Source organism: Microplitis demolitor, chromosome 4, assembly GCF_026212275.2.
Source record: "Microplitis demolitor isolate Queensland-Clemson2020A chromosome 4, iyMicDemo2.1a, whole genome shotgun sequence".
Taxonomy (NCBI): domain Eukaryota; kingdom Metazoa; phylum Arthropoda; class Insecta; order Hymenoptera; family Braconidae; genus Microplitis; species Microplitis demolitor.
The window spans coordinates 23,585,177-23,601,613 of NC_068548.1; the positions used below are offsets into that span (position 1 = coordinate 23,585,177).

The 16,437-nt window shown below is 30.2% G+C and overlaps 3 protein-coding genes across 3 annotated transcripts; 2 read left to right on the forward strand and 1 right to left on the reverse strand.

Moving 5' to 3' along the window:
* The first annotated feature begins 52 nt into the window (after positions 1–52).
* Positions 53–2,509, forward strand: LOC103576379 (mini-chromosome maintenance complex-binding protein). The gene is made up of 3 exons (XM_008556575.3): positions 53–288; positions 374–645; positions 921–2,509. The coding sequence occupies exons 1-3, from the start codon at positions 282–284 to the stop codon at positions 2,427–2,429; spliced, it is 1,788 nt and encodes a 595-aa protein (XP_008554797.1). The 5' UTR covers positions 53–281; the 3' UTR covers positions 2,430–2,509.
* Positions 2,510–3,028: 519 nt separating this feature from the next.
* LOC103576380 (protein FAM166B-like) lies at positions 3,029–5,908 on the reverse strand. Its single transcript, XM_008556576.2, has 4 exons — positions 5,596–5,908; positions 4,120–4,195; positions 3,362–3,743; positions 3,029–3,303 (listed from the first exon to the last, which is right to left on the reverse strand). The coding sequence occupies exons 1-4, from the start codon at positions 5,667–5,669 to the stop codon at positions 3,074–3,076; spliced, it is 762 nt and encodes a 253-aa protein (XP_008554798.1). The 5' UTR covers positions 5,670–5,908; the 3' UTR covers positions 3,029–3,073.
* Positions 5,909–7,337: 1,429 nt separating this feature from the next.
* Positions 7,338–15,525, forward strand: LOC103576381 (uncharacterized). The gene is made up of 2 exons (XM_008556577.3): positions 7,338–7,923; positions 10,378–15,525. The coding sequence occupies exons 1-2, from the start codon at positions 7,816–7,818 to the stop codon at positions 10,666–10,668; spliced, it is 399 nt and encodes a 132-aa protein (XP_008554799.1). The 5' UTR covers positions 7,338–7,815; the 3' UTR covers positions 10,669–15,525.
* The last annotated feature ends 912 nt before the right edge of the window (positions 15,526–16,437 follow it).

A 16,437-nucleotide genomic window follows, 5' to 3' on the forward strand; every position in this document is an offset into this window, starting at 1 on the left:
TTTTTTTAAATATTGTAACTATCGGAGAAGGGATTACAGGGGGAGAGGAATTTCAAATTTTCACTGGGAGAACTGTAGGACGGAGCCGACAATACACGAACGTTTCTCTCGGCTCCACTAAATATATCACTCATATTCATTTATACCACATAAAATTAGCGGGAAAAAAATATCGTCAACTAAAAAACAGTTTTATTAGAAATAGTGTAAAATAATTAATAATTACAATCAAGGCAATAAATCGATACTCGAAAATTAAAAATCCTAGATCATCAGTCAACATGTCAAGTAAGAATTATATTTTATTTATTTTAACCTCAAACCTACAAGTAATTAATTTGTAAAAATAAAATAATAAATTAAATATTTCCAGACATCAGAGACTGGACAGTAGAGTACTATGTGCAGAGTAAAGAGTTATGTGACTCTATCCTGGAATCAAATGATGATGTCCTTCGAGAAATTCCTTCTTTGAACTATTTACCAGTCCACAGTCTCCAAGATGGTCAGCTGGTGCGTTTTTCCGGCATGATCCAGGACATGTACAACCCGGAGTTGTATTTCGAGAGCTACCAGGTTAAAAATCTGGACACCGGTGCCACCAGCATGAGGTCCGGGATGTACAGAGACACTGTCAAGTGTCTAGTAAGTAAATCTTTTTTCTACAACTTCCTTAGCTTCTTTTGAAAAAAAAAAAAAGAAAAAAAAAAAAAAAAATTCTCAAGCCTTACAGGGAATATCATTACAGTCCATGTTAGATCAATGACATCCAGACTCGATATGGGGCTTAAATAAAATAATTAAAAGCAGTCCAAGGTGTGATAAGCTTAAAGAATTGTTTTATCATGTATGCTACTGCTTACAAACTCTGAAAATATTAAATTTCATCAATATTTATTTCTAAATAAATTATTTCACAGGCCAACGAGGATGTAGATTTGCATTCCAGCAAAAATACGAGCTCAGAACGTCAAACCTGCGTAATGATATCGATTCCTGGTTTGAACGAGTGGGCGAGAGAGTCGGGACCTAAATTAGAACCAACTGGAGACGGTTCTTTGTCAGCTAAAGCTGCTCCAGTCTCGTCAACGAACAAACGAGCTCTGGATGACGGAGTTGGTGGAGGCGAGGACGAGCCGATGGATACAACGGAGCCTGTTTTAAAAAAAGAAAAGCCATCAGAGTCTTCAGAACCAGTAGCAGGTGCCAGTGATGCTGCTGATCAACTCCGGCCCAAGGTAATTGTTTCCAAGGATCATTTGCTTAATTTTCCGGTTCCGATAGTCGATGGCAAAGCATGTATTGTCAAATTCTACGATGATAATCCTTACAAACTCAATCAAGTCTTGGACATAATTGGATTCGTGTCCTTGGATCCTATGCTAAGTGCGCTGACAGTCGATGAGTCGATGGATGAGGTAGAAGTCGCTGAGGCTCAGACCCATAATCCACCAGCATCAATGGTTCCACGTCTCCATGCTATCAAAATACGCAAAGTAGTCCCTAAAATACCAAATGGTCCATCAATTATATCAAAAGCCAGCCTCATAAGGAGTGATTTGCATCTGGTGCTCAGTCAGCTTCTATTTGGAGACAGCCTGGCCGCTGATTACGTTATCTGTCACTTGATATCACGAATTTACACCCGCAAAGACTATCTGTGCTTAGGAAACTTTCCCCTCAACATCACTGGGTTCTCTGTCGATAAGTTCAATAATTTTACCAGGGATTTTTACGACATCTTGACCTCATTTGTCACCAAAACTCATTTATTCGAATGCACACTCGATAATTTGAATAGTTTAAGTTTAGTGCCGCGCAAAGACTACGATTGTAATAGACTGACCAGTGGAATTTTGCAACTGAGTGACAGCACTCATTTGATAATCGATGAGACGAAATTAATTGCTGGTAAAATTTCACCGAGTGGCAAACAAAATTACCAGGCGATAACTGATTTAATTAAATTTCAAAAAATAAGTTATGACTTTAAATACTACACCATGGAGTACGAAACAGATATCCCGGTGTTGATACTGTCGGAGGCTAAGTCTTTCGTTCCTTGTGTGATGCAAGTGCCGATAAAAGTTGACGAGGAAACCGAGAAAACTTATCCCCAAGTAGTCGAAGCGGCGAAACAGTTTCTGAAAGACGACCAGAGACTGGCCAATTTCCAAGGGTATCTAGAGTTGATGCGCGGAAAAGAGTTCAAGTTGGGAGATGACATCTCTGATGTAATCCAGCAGGACTTTGTCGCTCTGAGACGCACTGACAGCAAGCTGGTCAACGCTGACAGCTTACATGGACTCATAGTCTTCGCCAGGTTGATGTCTCTCAGCTACGGCGAAGACTCTCTGTCGTATGACCGGTGGAAACAGACCTTTGAAATCGAGAACGAGAGACTTGGCCGTCTCTCCCAACGGAAATAGTTGTGTAAATTGTGCTATAGGGTTACGAAAATTGTTCTTGTCTTTGATCATTCAAATAAATTTACTTTTTTACTTCTTAATAACAATTTTTATTCCTACTACATATTTACAGTCATTTTTACAGGGCTAAATTTCATTTCTTTTATTAATTAAGAAATGGAAATAGCAATTCATTTTTTTTATCTCGTAAATATTTCCGGAGAAATATTTTGAGATTTTGGACGGAATTTTTTTATAGGGTAGGGGGAGGGGGTTTACTCATATTCAAAGATTAGAAAAAATTTTATAAAATTTTCGCGGTACTCCATTTTGCCCCCCACTCCCCAATCTTTGGAGGTTTTTTTTTTAGTGAGAGTTTTGAGTAAAAAAATTTAAATATATAAATAAAATATAAATAGGATTTGAGAAACTGGTTGATAAAAAAATATGTGTTAGTTTTTGTGATACTCGAGTCAGCCGACGTCTAATAATTTTATGATTTTTTTTAAGACGTCAAATTATAAAAAAAAAACAAATATTTTAAAAAATTGCACCTGTAGTTTTTTTAATTTTCTACATGTGCATTTTTTTTTTTGTAATTGATTTAAAAAAAAAAAAATTCAAAAATTTTTAATTGTCTGCTAACTTCAGACTTATTAATTTTTTTATGCTCTAGTGTGACCAGTATCGTCAAGATAATTTGTGTCTAAAACTCTTTGTATAGTTTCCGAGTCATTAATTGAGTCTAGTCGATTTTTTCGTTGCTCGTGCAGCGATTGCAGGCCTTTTCTCGCAGCCTGCGCGTACCTTCTCGACAAAGATATTTCACTTTTAGCCCCGGGAATGTGTCCAGTGTACCCGACAATCGGTGGCCTGTCTGCTGTCACTTGATTGTCTGAAAAAAAATTAGTTATTATATTTATCTATATATATATAAAATAATGATAAATTACCAAAAAATGATTTATCACGATCGAACCCATGATCAATTTCAACATCAACATTATCAGTTCTTGCTCGTGACAATAAATTACGTGGATTTGTCCTCTCAACATGGGCGCGCATTGCGTCACGTCGAGCGCGTAATTTATTTTGCACTTCCCGCCACTCTTTCCCACCCTCTTCAACAGCGCGCATGAATGGAAGACCATAAATGTTATTAAATCCTGGAATGTAACCCGTGTAGCCCAATATAAATGGGGGTGTTTTATACATATGCGCGTTGTTCTTCCAGTCTCTTCTTATGTCACGTTCACGTGCTATTGGCAGTAGTACGTCTTTTCCTGAATTGGGTCTGTATGGCCCAGTCTTGAGAATTTTTTTCTCCAACAATTCCTGTCAATTATTCCAATCATTAATAATTATTATTCTTAGACTTGTACACAAAAAAAATATTCTTGCTTCTAATTAATTAATTAATTAATTATTAATAAGCTATTGATTTAGTGCAACACTTATACTAGTGAGGAAAATACTCCCGATAAAGACTCACGTGTCTCTTTTGACGGCCTTCCTCGTTATTTCTAATCATCTTGTAAATTTTTTATAATTAAACAATTAAAATTTTTTAAATTTATTTTATTGAGGGCGGGTTCAATTCAAAATTTTGTAGAAATTTTTTAAAAACCACGGGCACGTTTTTATATTTTTCTACTGATCTATTTTAGTAAATTGATCGGTTTTTTTTTTTTTAGGGAAAGTGACTACTGACCTTCATTATTTCCTCTGTACTAGCGCCGAATCGCTTTCCTACTCGAAATTTCAAGGTGGGACAGTGTCCAGTGTATCTAAATAATTTAAAAATTTATAATTTATTAATTAAAAATATAAATAAACCCTTGAATTATTTTATCAGTTGACAAAAAAGTAAATACACATTTAAATATTTATTTTAGAAATTTGAAATTTTAATTTCTGATGACCTGACATAACAATATGAGTAATTGCTGTCACAGAGTAGCCTCGACAACTGATAAAATAAAAATCGATCGCCCTTATCACATCGTTTTATCAGATTGATGCAATTAATTAGCAACAAATAAAGACTAGATGTCTTTATAAATACATATACACATAAATATAAGTACTCATAGTAATGAACCATTAAATTATTATTTTACGGCATGCATCGTCAATAAGAAGCAACCAGCGCGCACCAGTGAACCGCTTCACCTTGATAACTGAAACATCATCTTAGAACACTCTCTATTTTTTTTTTGTCTATCATTCATTCATTTCCTTTTTTTCATAATTAAATAAACTCATTTTCTTCGAACACCAATCGATTCGCTCTGCATTGCAGATGGAATATTTTTTATGACAGCACTGTCATAAAAATCGATAGAGTGTTGATTAAGAGCGAGGAAAGGCTGCGAATAAGAATTACTGAGGGCCGTAAGATATGGACTTATATTTATAGTATGTGGTATGCTTTTAAATAGTTTTTATTCGAGGAAAATTGCATCGAGGAGGGTAAAGTTCTTTGGGGTAGTTTTGTGCGTGATAAGAGCTTGCGTGGTAGCCGGTTCGCTTTTATTTATACATATATATGGAGTTATTTGGTACCAGGCATCGTACAAGTCTCAATTTCAGAAATTGTGTTATCGTACTTTCAATTTTATTTTAAATTTCATTTGAACATGAATTTTTTTTTAATTATGAGTTTATTCTACAAATCAAAAAATCAAATTTTTGACACCCGAGTCGAAATTTAAATCGTAGATTCAATCTTTCAAGACGTAAATAGCCGTGAAAGTATATTTTAGACGTAGTGACGTACAAAAACGTAAAGAAGACTTTGGTAATCGTAAATACATTAAAAAAAAAAAAAAACATCCAGCAGCTAAAAGACGAGAAATGAAAATTTTCAGCAGCTTTTGGAAAATATTTTTAAACTGCAGTTAGTTTGAAAAGAGAACCGATAAAGTAAAAAAAAAAAAGATTTGTTTATTTTTTGTCGAGCAAATACGAAACTTTCGATGTGAACGATAATGACGTTACTAATTGAATTAGTACCGGCTACTAGTGAACGAATTGAATTAACAAACGTTAACTTGTCGTTAGATTACACGGAAAGTAACAAAATTTTTTAAAAACAATTTTATATTTTTTTTTTTTATTTCTTATAAAAAAAAAAAATAATGAAAGTATTTAATTACCAAATAATTATAAATTAAAATAATTTTACCCAGGTACGTGAGCCCCATATCCTTGTCTATAAAATTGTTTTCTCTGTTCACTAGTAACTGGATCAAAAACCATTTTTTACTTTTTGTTTTCCCAAAAAAAAGTTTCAAATTTTTTTCAAAATTTGTGATGACAAAATTAGTGTTGAAGTTTCACATTTTAGGTACTTGTGTATAGATTTGAATGAGGAAAAATAAATAATATATTTTAAAAATCGTGCCGAATGCCGAGGCGAGTAGAACACGAGGCAATGAATTATCGCTCGCTTCAGTGAAACAGAGCCGTATAAAGTCTGACTATGACTATGACTATCATTCAAAATACATAGTCCACAAGCCGACGTTCTACTAAAGTGTACTAAAGTGAACCAAAGTGTACAAAACTGCACCCCCACCGCACTCTAAACTCAACGGAAACCGCGCCTCACTTTTAAGCTTTTTTATAAAACAATTTTAATCCTCATTGGTCATCAATTGTAATTAGACATACTTCTATTCCACTCTACGCTTGATTACTCAAAAAAAAATGTGATAATAAATGACCGTAGTTTCTTAGGAACACGTAAATATCGCGTTGTTACTCCAAGGAAAATCAATATCTTAAGGAAAGGTGAATGTCCTCGATCGAGTCTCCTTCATAGTCTTCGGGAAAAAATTTTTTTTTAAACTTTTTATTCAAATAATAGCAATAATATTTCAATTCATTATCTAGTGGAATCTTATCTCTGTCCTAAATTTGAATTTAAATGCAATAAATCCGATCAATATTTTTTGTTCTTCTTTACCGTTAATCGATAAGAGCAATTTCTGTGTCTTATCATTCGTCGACAAGATAAATGTCGGCTTGAATTTTTCAAAATTATTAATTTTTTTGAATTTATTATCTCTATTGATTTATGTTAATATTGATAATGGATATCAATTTATAGGTATCGATTAATTTTATTTGATTGAAACAATAAGTAAATATGGAAATGAAATTTAAAAATATTTAGGGAATCATAAATTACAAGATAATGGATTTTATTAATTTTTTTTTTTTTTTTTTCAATTACGCCTTAGTATAAATTACTATTAAATTGAAGTCATAAAAATACTCATTAGATAAGTAACAGAAATTTTAAGTGATGACCTTGACTTATAAATTTCAAATAAAAATCCATTAATTTAATTTTGAAATATTTTCTCGCCCAAAAATTTCAAAATAAAAAAAACGTAGATTTTTTTTCTAGACAGTTTTCACTTGACCCAGAAATAAAGTCGCAATTTCTAGTAATAGAATAAAAAAAAAAAATTTCTGTGTACCCGCGCCAAAAAAATTTTTCAAATTTCGGTCTTTTCAAATTTTTCTAATTTCTGTGCAAAAAATCATTAAAATTTCGAAATTATAAATAAGTGCGTAGTAAATTCCGGCCACGTGTATTCTTACATGTCAGTATAAGTAAAAAATTTTAAAAAATGAGTTTAGAGGTTCGTCAATAAGAAGGCCGTTTTTTATGATTATATAACAAGACTAATATGTAAAACCATATGGAATAATAATACAATATAATATATATAATGTATGAGCATGAGATGGGCAAATAGTATGAGTGTAACGTGACATCGACTCGCAGCTCGCAGTAAGAATAAAATCAATGGTGATATAGTGACGTAAGAGTCCCGCCTTAGGTTTGGCCAATAGGACAAGTGGGATCCCCACCCTGGGTTAAAATTAAAACAGAGTGCCTAGAGAGCAGTGGGCTTAGGATCGATGTACGCCGCTGCCGCCAAGCGTACTCATTCTGAAACAGGCTCCCGTGGTGAATACACAAAGTACGCGAAAATACTATATTTACGACAATACACAAATCAAAAACGAACGGGTTGGAAAAGCAGAGTACCAATATTAACGTACTTCGATCGATCAACCTGAAACTCACTATTCAACTATTTTTTCAAAAAACCAAACCCGCGTTTTTATTTTATTTTATACTTTTGTAATTTAAATAGTGCGCGTTGCGGTTTTCACACAACTGTGACCCGTTAATTTATTTATTTATTTATTTTCTGCTATAAACTGTTTTACATATCGGTAATTGTTTATTGTTAAGTATTTACTAGCAATAACAATAACTTTATTCAAAAATTAGTGAATAATCAAACCGAGTGCCTGTGAAATTTGAATACAAATCGTTATAAAAAGTATAAAAAAAGGCTTGAGTGCATTACGGATTATCGAGATGGCGTTTATGATGCCCGTTGTCAAAAATGAGTGGGATATTTACAAGACCAACCGGAGTAGAAGGTCCTCTGAATGTTCTAATCCTCAGGCATGTCGTAGTCGGAAGGTAAGTCTAATTATATTTTCATCATATATTTATCGTACACTTAATTATAATTTAAGTAACAGTAAATTATTTTCATTTTATTCAAATTACTAAATTTTGAAACCTCATAAGAATTGTCAGCGTTTTCTAGAATCTTCCTTTACGAAACGGTTTTTATTTATTCGGCATCTTCATAAAAAACCGTGAATGCTAGATTTTTTAAACTAAAACAATTATTTGTTCAAATTCATAATGACTAAAAATGCGGGAAATTTAAAATTTTCAAAAAGCGGAAATTTAATAATTAATAATTGCTTATGAGTGTGTGTGTGTGTGTGAGAGAGAGAGAGAGAGAGAGAGATTTACTTCCACTAGTGCGACAAAGAGGGTAGTCACGTTTCACCTCGTTCATTTTTTTTAATGACTACTTTTGAATAAACAAAACGTTTATGTCTATTTTTAACTTTTATTAATTCATTATTCAAAGGTATTAATTTTTTGAAATAAATTATACCGGTATAACTATTGCGCAAGTCATATTCCTCAAATCAAATTTATGTATATATACATATATTTACTCAATAACAAACATATCTATTACGTTTCAGCTTTACCTCAACTTTAACGTCTACTACAATGAACTCAAAAGTTTTAACTTAAAGTTGATATCGATGATGAAATTCACTTAAGAAAGTGATAAAATTCTTCATTATATTTCGTCATCCAAACTTATTTTTGAATAGTTAACTTTTCTAAGAGGGAAAGGTACGGGTTTAGTCTATTGTATATTTATAAATCGTTAGACTTGATACCCGGACATTTAAATGCTTTGAAGACTTATTTTTGAAGAATAATTTAAACTCGCACGTGTCGTACGCAAACAAAAACATCAACAAAAAAAAAAAGTTAATAACATATCTTACATTATTAGTAAATACTCTGAACAAATATTGTTGAGTTTCTGGATGATAAAGTCAGTGCGTACTTATCCTTGTTATTTGCTACTATCATTACATCAGATGGTTGTAAAAACAGTCTTAATCTAAGAAAAATATTAACGGATGTGTTGGTGATTAAATATTGTTTATTTGAAATAAATTTTTAGTGTCAAGCTTATAATTGATATTAATAAATATAAATCGTTTTATAATGGTGTGAAAATTTTATCGTCATATCAAACGAGCAAGTGTCAATTGAATCCAAGTGCACACACACTTAAATAATCAATCACACTGTTACTGCTCAGTTGACTACTTAAATTAATCAATTAATAATGATAAAAAAACTGTGATCTTTAAATAGATAATAAATTCAAATACATATAAATGTATCTATGTATATATTTCTGAGGTTGAGACGTAATGAGATATCACAATCGCGTTAACGAAGTGCGTGTCGCTGGCCAATTCGTGTCTTTTGTGATATTGCGCAATCGCTAGTTGCTCTTTAATGTTTAAAAAACATATATGTACTAGCCAAAAATAACTTTAATATATATGTGAGGTAAGCAGAACAGTATAATTTTATAGTAAAAATTGTCCATAAATTTTGGTACTGCGAGACATCAGTGACTAAATTTTTACTGTTTGAAATCGCACTTCCGGGTCGAAAAATTTGATCTCTTTAGTCTAACTATATTATATTTGGACTAATTGGTCTGTTTTTAAATTTTTATAAAAATTTTGAGCTGTTTTTGATCAAAGACGATCAAAAACAGGCTAATAAAAATAATTGGCAGTAAAAAGTCTGATTTTGGTCTAGAGGTGACCAAAATGAGACTAAAAATTATTGAAAACAAGTCTGAAAATAGTCAAAATAATGAAAAGGTCAAAACTTGATTAAATTTTACATGTTAGCTAAATACAAATAAAAAGTAAAATTCAATAGAAATAACTTGAAATTCTTATTTGCTTGCATATTTTGCAATGTGCAAAGGACAAATTTAGATATTTACTATACGTCTTTACAGTATCAAATTTTTTGAGTGATTTTTATTAAAAAATAATCTGCATAGTTCAAGATGGAGATTAGAAGCAATGAATGAAAAAGTTTAAAAGTTAAATTGAGTAATTTTCGCGATCTGTATAACAACACTAACTCGATTTATTTTTCACTTATCGTGCTTTACGACGTATATATTCGTATATATATAGATTTCAATAAAGTCAATTAAATTAGCCATTCAATGTTGAAGAAACTAATCTGATTAGATTAAATAACTGCGACCACAGATATCACGCTGATTAAGTATTTTTTACTCCTTAACATTCATAGGCTTTCTATTATAAATTTGCGTATATTTACATATCTTCAAAACATATCTCAATTGTTAATTGCGTGGAAATTTTCCATTGACTTGAGATTTATTCATTGAAAGGAATATTCTGGCAAAATTTGAGGATTCTTATAAAAATAAAATATTATTATTAAATAAAAAATAATAATAGTAATTATTGAAATTTGATTATTCTAAAGGTATCGGAATGTTCAAAATCCGAAGGGCCATCGCTCTCGACATCACCTGGATCAGACTTTCTGACGTCACCAGCCCACCGTTCGGTAGCAATGTCGCGTCATTTTTCACGGACATCTTCACGAACATCTCAGAGTTCTCTGCAGAGTCCATGTAAAAGTACCGGGTCTTCGCCGCCTAAAACCGGTAGTTCAAACTCGCTCAACAAATTTCACAATCGACTGGTCGACAAGCTTAAAAGGTCACTAAAGAAAGCTGACGACAGTTCCGAAGACCAGCGTAATTTGTCGTGAAACAGTCAAGGGGTTTTGGGCCGCCCGCCAATATGCGCTAGCAGCTCAAACCCTATAGAGATAACAACGAGATGCATTTCAACACCCCTGATTTTAAGGAACTCCCTTGTAGTTGATGACGAAAAGGTGGTACGGTCATGTCCGGATCGATCTGCGGCATGGTGAATTTAGTTACATGATTATTAGTACTACTAGTACACAACAACAACAAAATGTCTGATCCGAGCAACAACCGGCTCTTTCTGTACACTCAATGTTATCACTCTATAGTTTCAACATCTGCCGCATACGTAATGCTCATGGTATATGAGATCATGTGGATGTATAGCCAACAGTATTGGCGACAGTAGTGCCACCTTCATCATCGCCGCCATTACTTATCTGTACTTTTGTATTAATCACGATCGTTAATTCAAATAGCCACAGATCTAGGCTACGAGACGACTACGGCGACTTTGACTACGACCACTACCAAGTTTATATGACCATTTGATATCAGCAATGGCTTATAATTTACTTTTAGTCTCTATTATAAAATTATTTACCTTTTTTTGTTGACAAACATCTTTTATAACATTAAGTACATATAGTATTTTTAAAAACAACCAACTTAATGCAACGACTATTTCAATAATGACGGCTATATATATCGGGGTTGTAGAAGTTACTCTTATTTTTATTTATAAAACTCATGTTTTTCACGTTACTATAATAAAATATTGACGCAAACATGTGGAGACTAGTCGATTCAAGGTTAGTGTTATCTGTAATAATGTCGCGATATTATTATTATTATTATTATTATTATTATTATTATTATTATTATTATTATTGTTATTATTATTGTTATTATTATTATTATTATTATTGTAATTTTTCTATATTTCTTCCACACGCGAGCAATCACAGAGTTCTGATATGCTTTATTGGTTTCTGCTCCCAATACTTTCCTCACTGCGGAAAAGACAATCGATTTTTTTTAGACTGGGGCGAAACGGAGTACAGATAAATTATTATTTCTAATTTTTAAAATTTACTAGTCATATTTAAATTATGCGATTGGTTCATCGATTAATCAATCCATTAGTGATACAGTTTAATTAATTATAATTAACTTGAACAGAAAATTTAGCGTTTAATTGAAATGCTCGCAATTAAATAAATTACCTCGGAAACTTATTTAGTATCAATTACGTGAATTCGTTGGGAAATTAACGCGGGTCAATATTAATTAGAGGTAATTTTAGAATTGAACGTTCGAAATTAGAACCAATTTTATTTTAATATCGTTTGTACTCTTTTAATATTGATAAAAAAATTCAAATTCAAATTTGGCATTTCGATATTCGATCAAAAAAAATTATTCCATCTTGCCCCAGTCCGATGAAGTAGAAAAAAAATCCCAATTTGGATTGAAATATTATTATTTTAAATACTAAAGAGTTTTTATAGTCAAAATTTATTTATTGTTATCCTATTCAAAAATTTATGAAGAATTTAAAAATTTTGAAATTTATTCAAATTTTAAAAAGTTTACAATGATATTCTAGTAGAATAGATCAACCTCTCACCTTTTTTATTTGGATAAAAATACAACTTATGACTTACATCATTAAAATCAATGACGTGATACTGAGGAATTTATGTATTCGCATAAAAATGTATTTTGAAAAATAAATTTTTGAGTAGGGATACACGACTTAAGTTTCTTAATATAGAACTGTCAGGCTGTAATATATTTAATAAATTTATTTTTTTTATTCTTTTATATAACTCTACAATGACGTCTTTTCCTAGTTGGTAATATATATTTATACATATATAATAAATTAAAATTATATTATCTGTACAAATTAAATTTATTAATTGTGATGAAAAAAATTTATGACGGAAGGTTTAAGGGAGCGATTTATATAATAGTATAAAAAAAACTAAAAGAAAAAAATAATATACATTTCGTGTATTATATTTTATCGTTATACGATATTGATTATCAATATTTTTTAGACGGCTTTCGCGATAAGAGAAAACGGAATATAAATAATAATTAATAATAGTGTGTTATTAAAATTATATTTTGATATATTGAAATTTATAAATAAATTATTTTCTTTAAATAAATTATAAATGGGTATTCCGTTTTTCATTTCACTAAATTATTTAATCGCTTGTAAATTATCGATTATCAACAACGATGGTTATTTAATTGTATCAATAGGTTTTCTTTTAATTTTTAAAAATTAACTGTTTTAAATAATTTATTTTTTCATAAAAAATTGTTTCAAGTCCGAATCGGATAATTTTTAAATTTCAATTATTTGATTCGAACTTTGAATCAAAAAATAATATTTGATTTGATTAAATTCCAACTATTATCGATAAGCTGAAAATGACTAAATTATCAAAATTACCGGTCAGATAAAAAAAAAATAATTTAAACAATAATAGTAGTATTCATTTTAAATTTTTATCGAAAAAATGAAACTTCAGACTTAGCCTTGAAGCAAACACAATATATTATTTGAATCAGTTAATTTATTATTTATTTTCATCGCGGTCTTACCGGGAACAATTAAAAAGTATGATCTATATATATTGTATGTACCGTATGTAACTCTGTGATACAGTATGCTGTAAGAATAGATTTATTTTGCAAAGATGAAAGTGATGGGAGAAAGTAAAATTAATTGATATTTAATAAATAAACGAATAAATAATAATCAAGTTGATAAATTTTTTTTTATTCATCGGCAAGTCCGATAGTGAGAGTCGATCTCTCATTTAGTTTTCTTAATTGTTCCAATTAAATAATAATAAAGTCGTCTCGAAACAAAAATAAAACGTGAGTTTATTGTACGCCGTAATAACCCTAAGACTATATTAATTGTAACTTACATTAGTGAACAGATAATACAATATTAGCCTGCAAGTAATTCATAAAATACACATGGAGAAATTCCTCTTGTTTGAAATGATAGTGTCATAGTAAAAACGGTCAATTTTGGTCACCTGACGGAAGTTGAAAGAAACACATGCGGAAATTATACTATGGCCATAGGAAAATTTACAAAAATCAGAGTCATGTAGAGCAAGTGTGCGCAAACTCATTTATTTTGGACTGAAATGCATGAGTTTGCGCACACTTGCTTCACATGGCTACAGTAGTTTGTGACGAAATCGTCAATTTTACTATGGCCATAGTAATTCTGGCGAGTGCTTATTTAAACTTCCGTCAGATGGCCAACATGGGCAAGCCACAGTATTTCAAAGAAGAATAATTTATCCGTGCACAAAAAAGTCGCCTATACAAATTGCATTTGGTGTACGAGTTTTGAAACAAATAATCTGAGTAAATGACTGTGTGGATGTGTAATGTAATGAGTGATAAAAGTATACATATATAAAATATAAAATTTTTTATTGGTAAATAATATAATAGTATACATGTATAATGTATAATTATTTAATATTGTAATAAAAAATGTGAATAAGTAAAGAGTTGCCGCTTTACGTAAGACTGCTTTAATGAGAGATGATGATTACAATAATTTAAGATCGTTATTTACTGGTGCTGGTTTTTACGGATAAATAGTTTAGATTAAACATTAAGTTTTATGTAATTAGTATATTATTATTTTCACTTGATGTTTAATTTATTTATTCGTGGATGCCTTATGACCTGAACTGATTAGACTGTGAATTAGATATTTAATATATTAATTACTGATTCATGGATATGGAAGCGTTAATTATACATTATTGGTGTAGTGAGATAACGATCTATTTATTGCTGCGATCTTGAGCCTAGTAATAATGCATTTTTTTTCTTTTCTAATTTGATATTTTAAATTATAATCATTTTTTTCTGGCTTCAGATTTTTTTCTTAATTGATTTAATTATTTATTACCCGGCACAAGATCGCGACGTTACAAAAATTAATAATTTATTCAGAGATCGCAATATATATATATATATATTTATATATATTGTATTATTGTAATTATTAGTAATAGTTTGGGATTTTTGGAGCGGATTTTTTTACACACGGATAAGATTAAATTAGAACAGTTTTATTTATTTATTTATTATATTTTAAATAATTTAAAATTTACAAAAATTATTTTTATTATTTTTGAGACTACCGTCGAAATTTGAATTTATTGCTGTTATTTAAACGTCACAAAAAATTATTCTACTGACGTATTATTTGTTTTTATTTTTAAAATAAATTTTACTGTTTATAAATTTTACCTTATCCATGATTGAACATCACTGCCAAAAAAACCCAGGTTAATTATTAAATAGATCAATTTAAGATGTGGAAAAAATTTTTTTATATAAATGTATAAAAAAAAATTTTTTTTACTTTTGCGCCAATTATTTTTATTATGTAATTTCATACAGTGTTTTTTTTAAAATATATATTATTATTTATTATTAATAGTATAGTGTTTTTCATCCCTCGCAACCTTGGATTTTATTATTTAATTATTTAACATCAGAGTATCATTAAATGTTATGGTTATTTTATTATTTAATTAGTGTGCGATTTATTGTAATCAATTAAAATTCTGCATGCTCAGGGTTCTGCGAGGTGGTAGTTACACATTCCAGTGTATTCGTATTATAAATTCATTATTTAAACGATTCGATATATATATTATTAAATTATAGTTGGGAAATAATTGTAATTGTATTGGCGAAATAAATTTATTGAAGCAATTAAAATATTATTTTAAAACAAACCATAATAAATCTGTTTCAAATGCTTAAATTATTGAATTAACATAAATTATTAAATTATAATGTATCGCGATTTTTATGTCATGTTCAATAAAGTTTAAAATACATACCTACTTTCTTAGTTTTATTCTACTTATAAAATCCCAATTAATAATTAATATTAAGATTACTTTTTAAGGTCACTTGTCTTTTATTGATAACATTTATCATTAATTGATTTATTTCGTGTCATTAATTCCATTTCATATTTAAGAATTCAATTAAAATTGAAATAATACTGAATATTCGCTTACGCGAGTTTTTAAAAATTTTTGAATATTGGGACCGAGTCTCGGACTCGAACACTGAACCTTCAAATTGCAATTAAAGCTTTAACCCGCGCGGCTACGGCAGATCTTTCCTTCGGCAGATTTTTGCCTACCTAAAAAATAATTAGTATTCTTTTTCAAATATCCTAATACGTACTCAGTAAAAAATGGAAAGTATATTCATTTTTACTCCAAATCAATTTGAATTCTTTAGTTTAAAAAAACTCCGCGTTCGAAGTAAGCAGACTTATAATGTTAAAATGAATTTATATTTATGTTGCTCTAAAATTTCGAAAAATCCGATCTACTTTTATTCAAGAAAATCTCTTTAGATTTACATTATTTTTTTCCTCTCCATTTCACTTGGCATTTAATCCTCATTCATTCCGCGATTTTTTACAGACTTCCATATATGTATTTTTGTAAAAAGGAGTGGCTTACATTTTATATCATTCATTGTAAACTACCGTTGACTACTTAAATAAAAGTCGCGTCTAAAACTATTAAGGAAAGTCATTACATTCTATTCGTGTACTTTTTCTATCTACATTCATACATATATACATATGTAGCATGTGTCTGCGTGAAAGTACATGATAAATTTATCTACGTTGTGACGATGTGTCTTCATCCCCTGACAGAAATAACTTTTGCCGAGTATTTCGTAACATAGGAGTCACACTCAATTTTTTTTAAATTTCAAATAAAAATGACCAT

Bases quoted from the DNA above. Each gene is read 5' to 3' on its own strand.
- LOC103576379 (XM_008556575.3), top strand. The intron at 646-920 runs GTAAGTAAATCT...ATTATTTCACAG, and splicing joins GAGACACTGTCAAGTGTCTA to GCCAACGAGGATGTAGATTT.
- LOC103576380 (XM_008556576.2), bottom strand. From the start codon at position 5,669: ATGGTTTTTGATCCAGTTACTAGTGAACAGAGAAAACAATTTTATAGA. The intron at 4,196-5,595 runs GTAAAATTATTT...TAAATTATTTAG, and splicing joins TATGGGGCTCACGTACCTGG to ATACACTGGACACTGTCCCA. The intron at 3,304-3,361 runs GTAATTTATCAT...ATTTTTTTTCAG, and splicing joins TCGTGATAAATCATTTTTTG to ACAATCAAGTGACAGCAGAC.
- LOC103576381 (XM_008556577.3), top strand. From the start codon at position 7,816: ATGGCGTTTATGATGCCCGTTGTCAAAAATGAGTGGGATATTTACAAG. The intron at 7,924-10,377 runs GTAAGTCTAATT...ATTATTCTAAAG, and splicing joins AGGCATGTCGTAGTCGGAAG to GTATCGGAATGTTCAAAATC.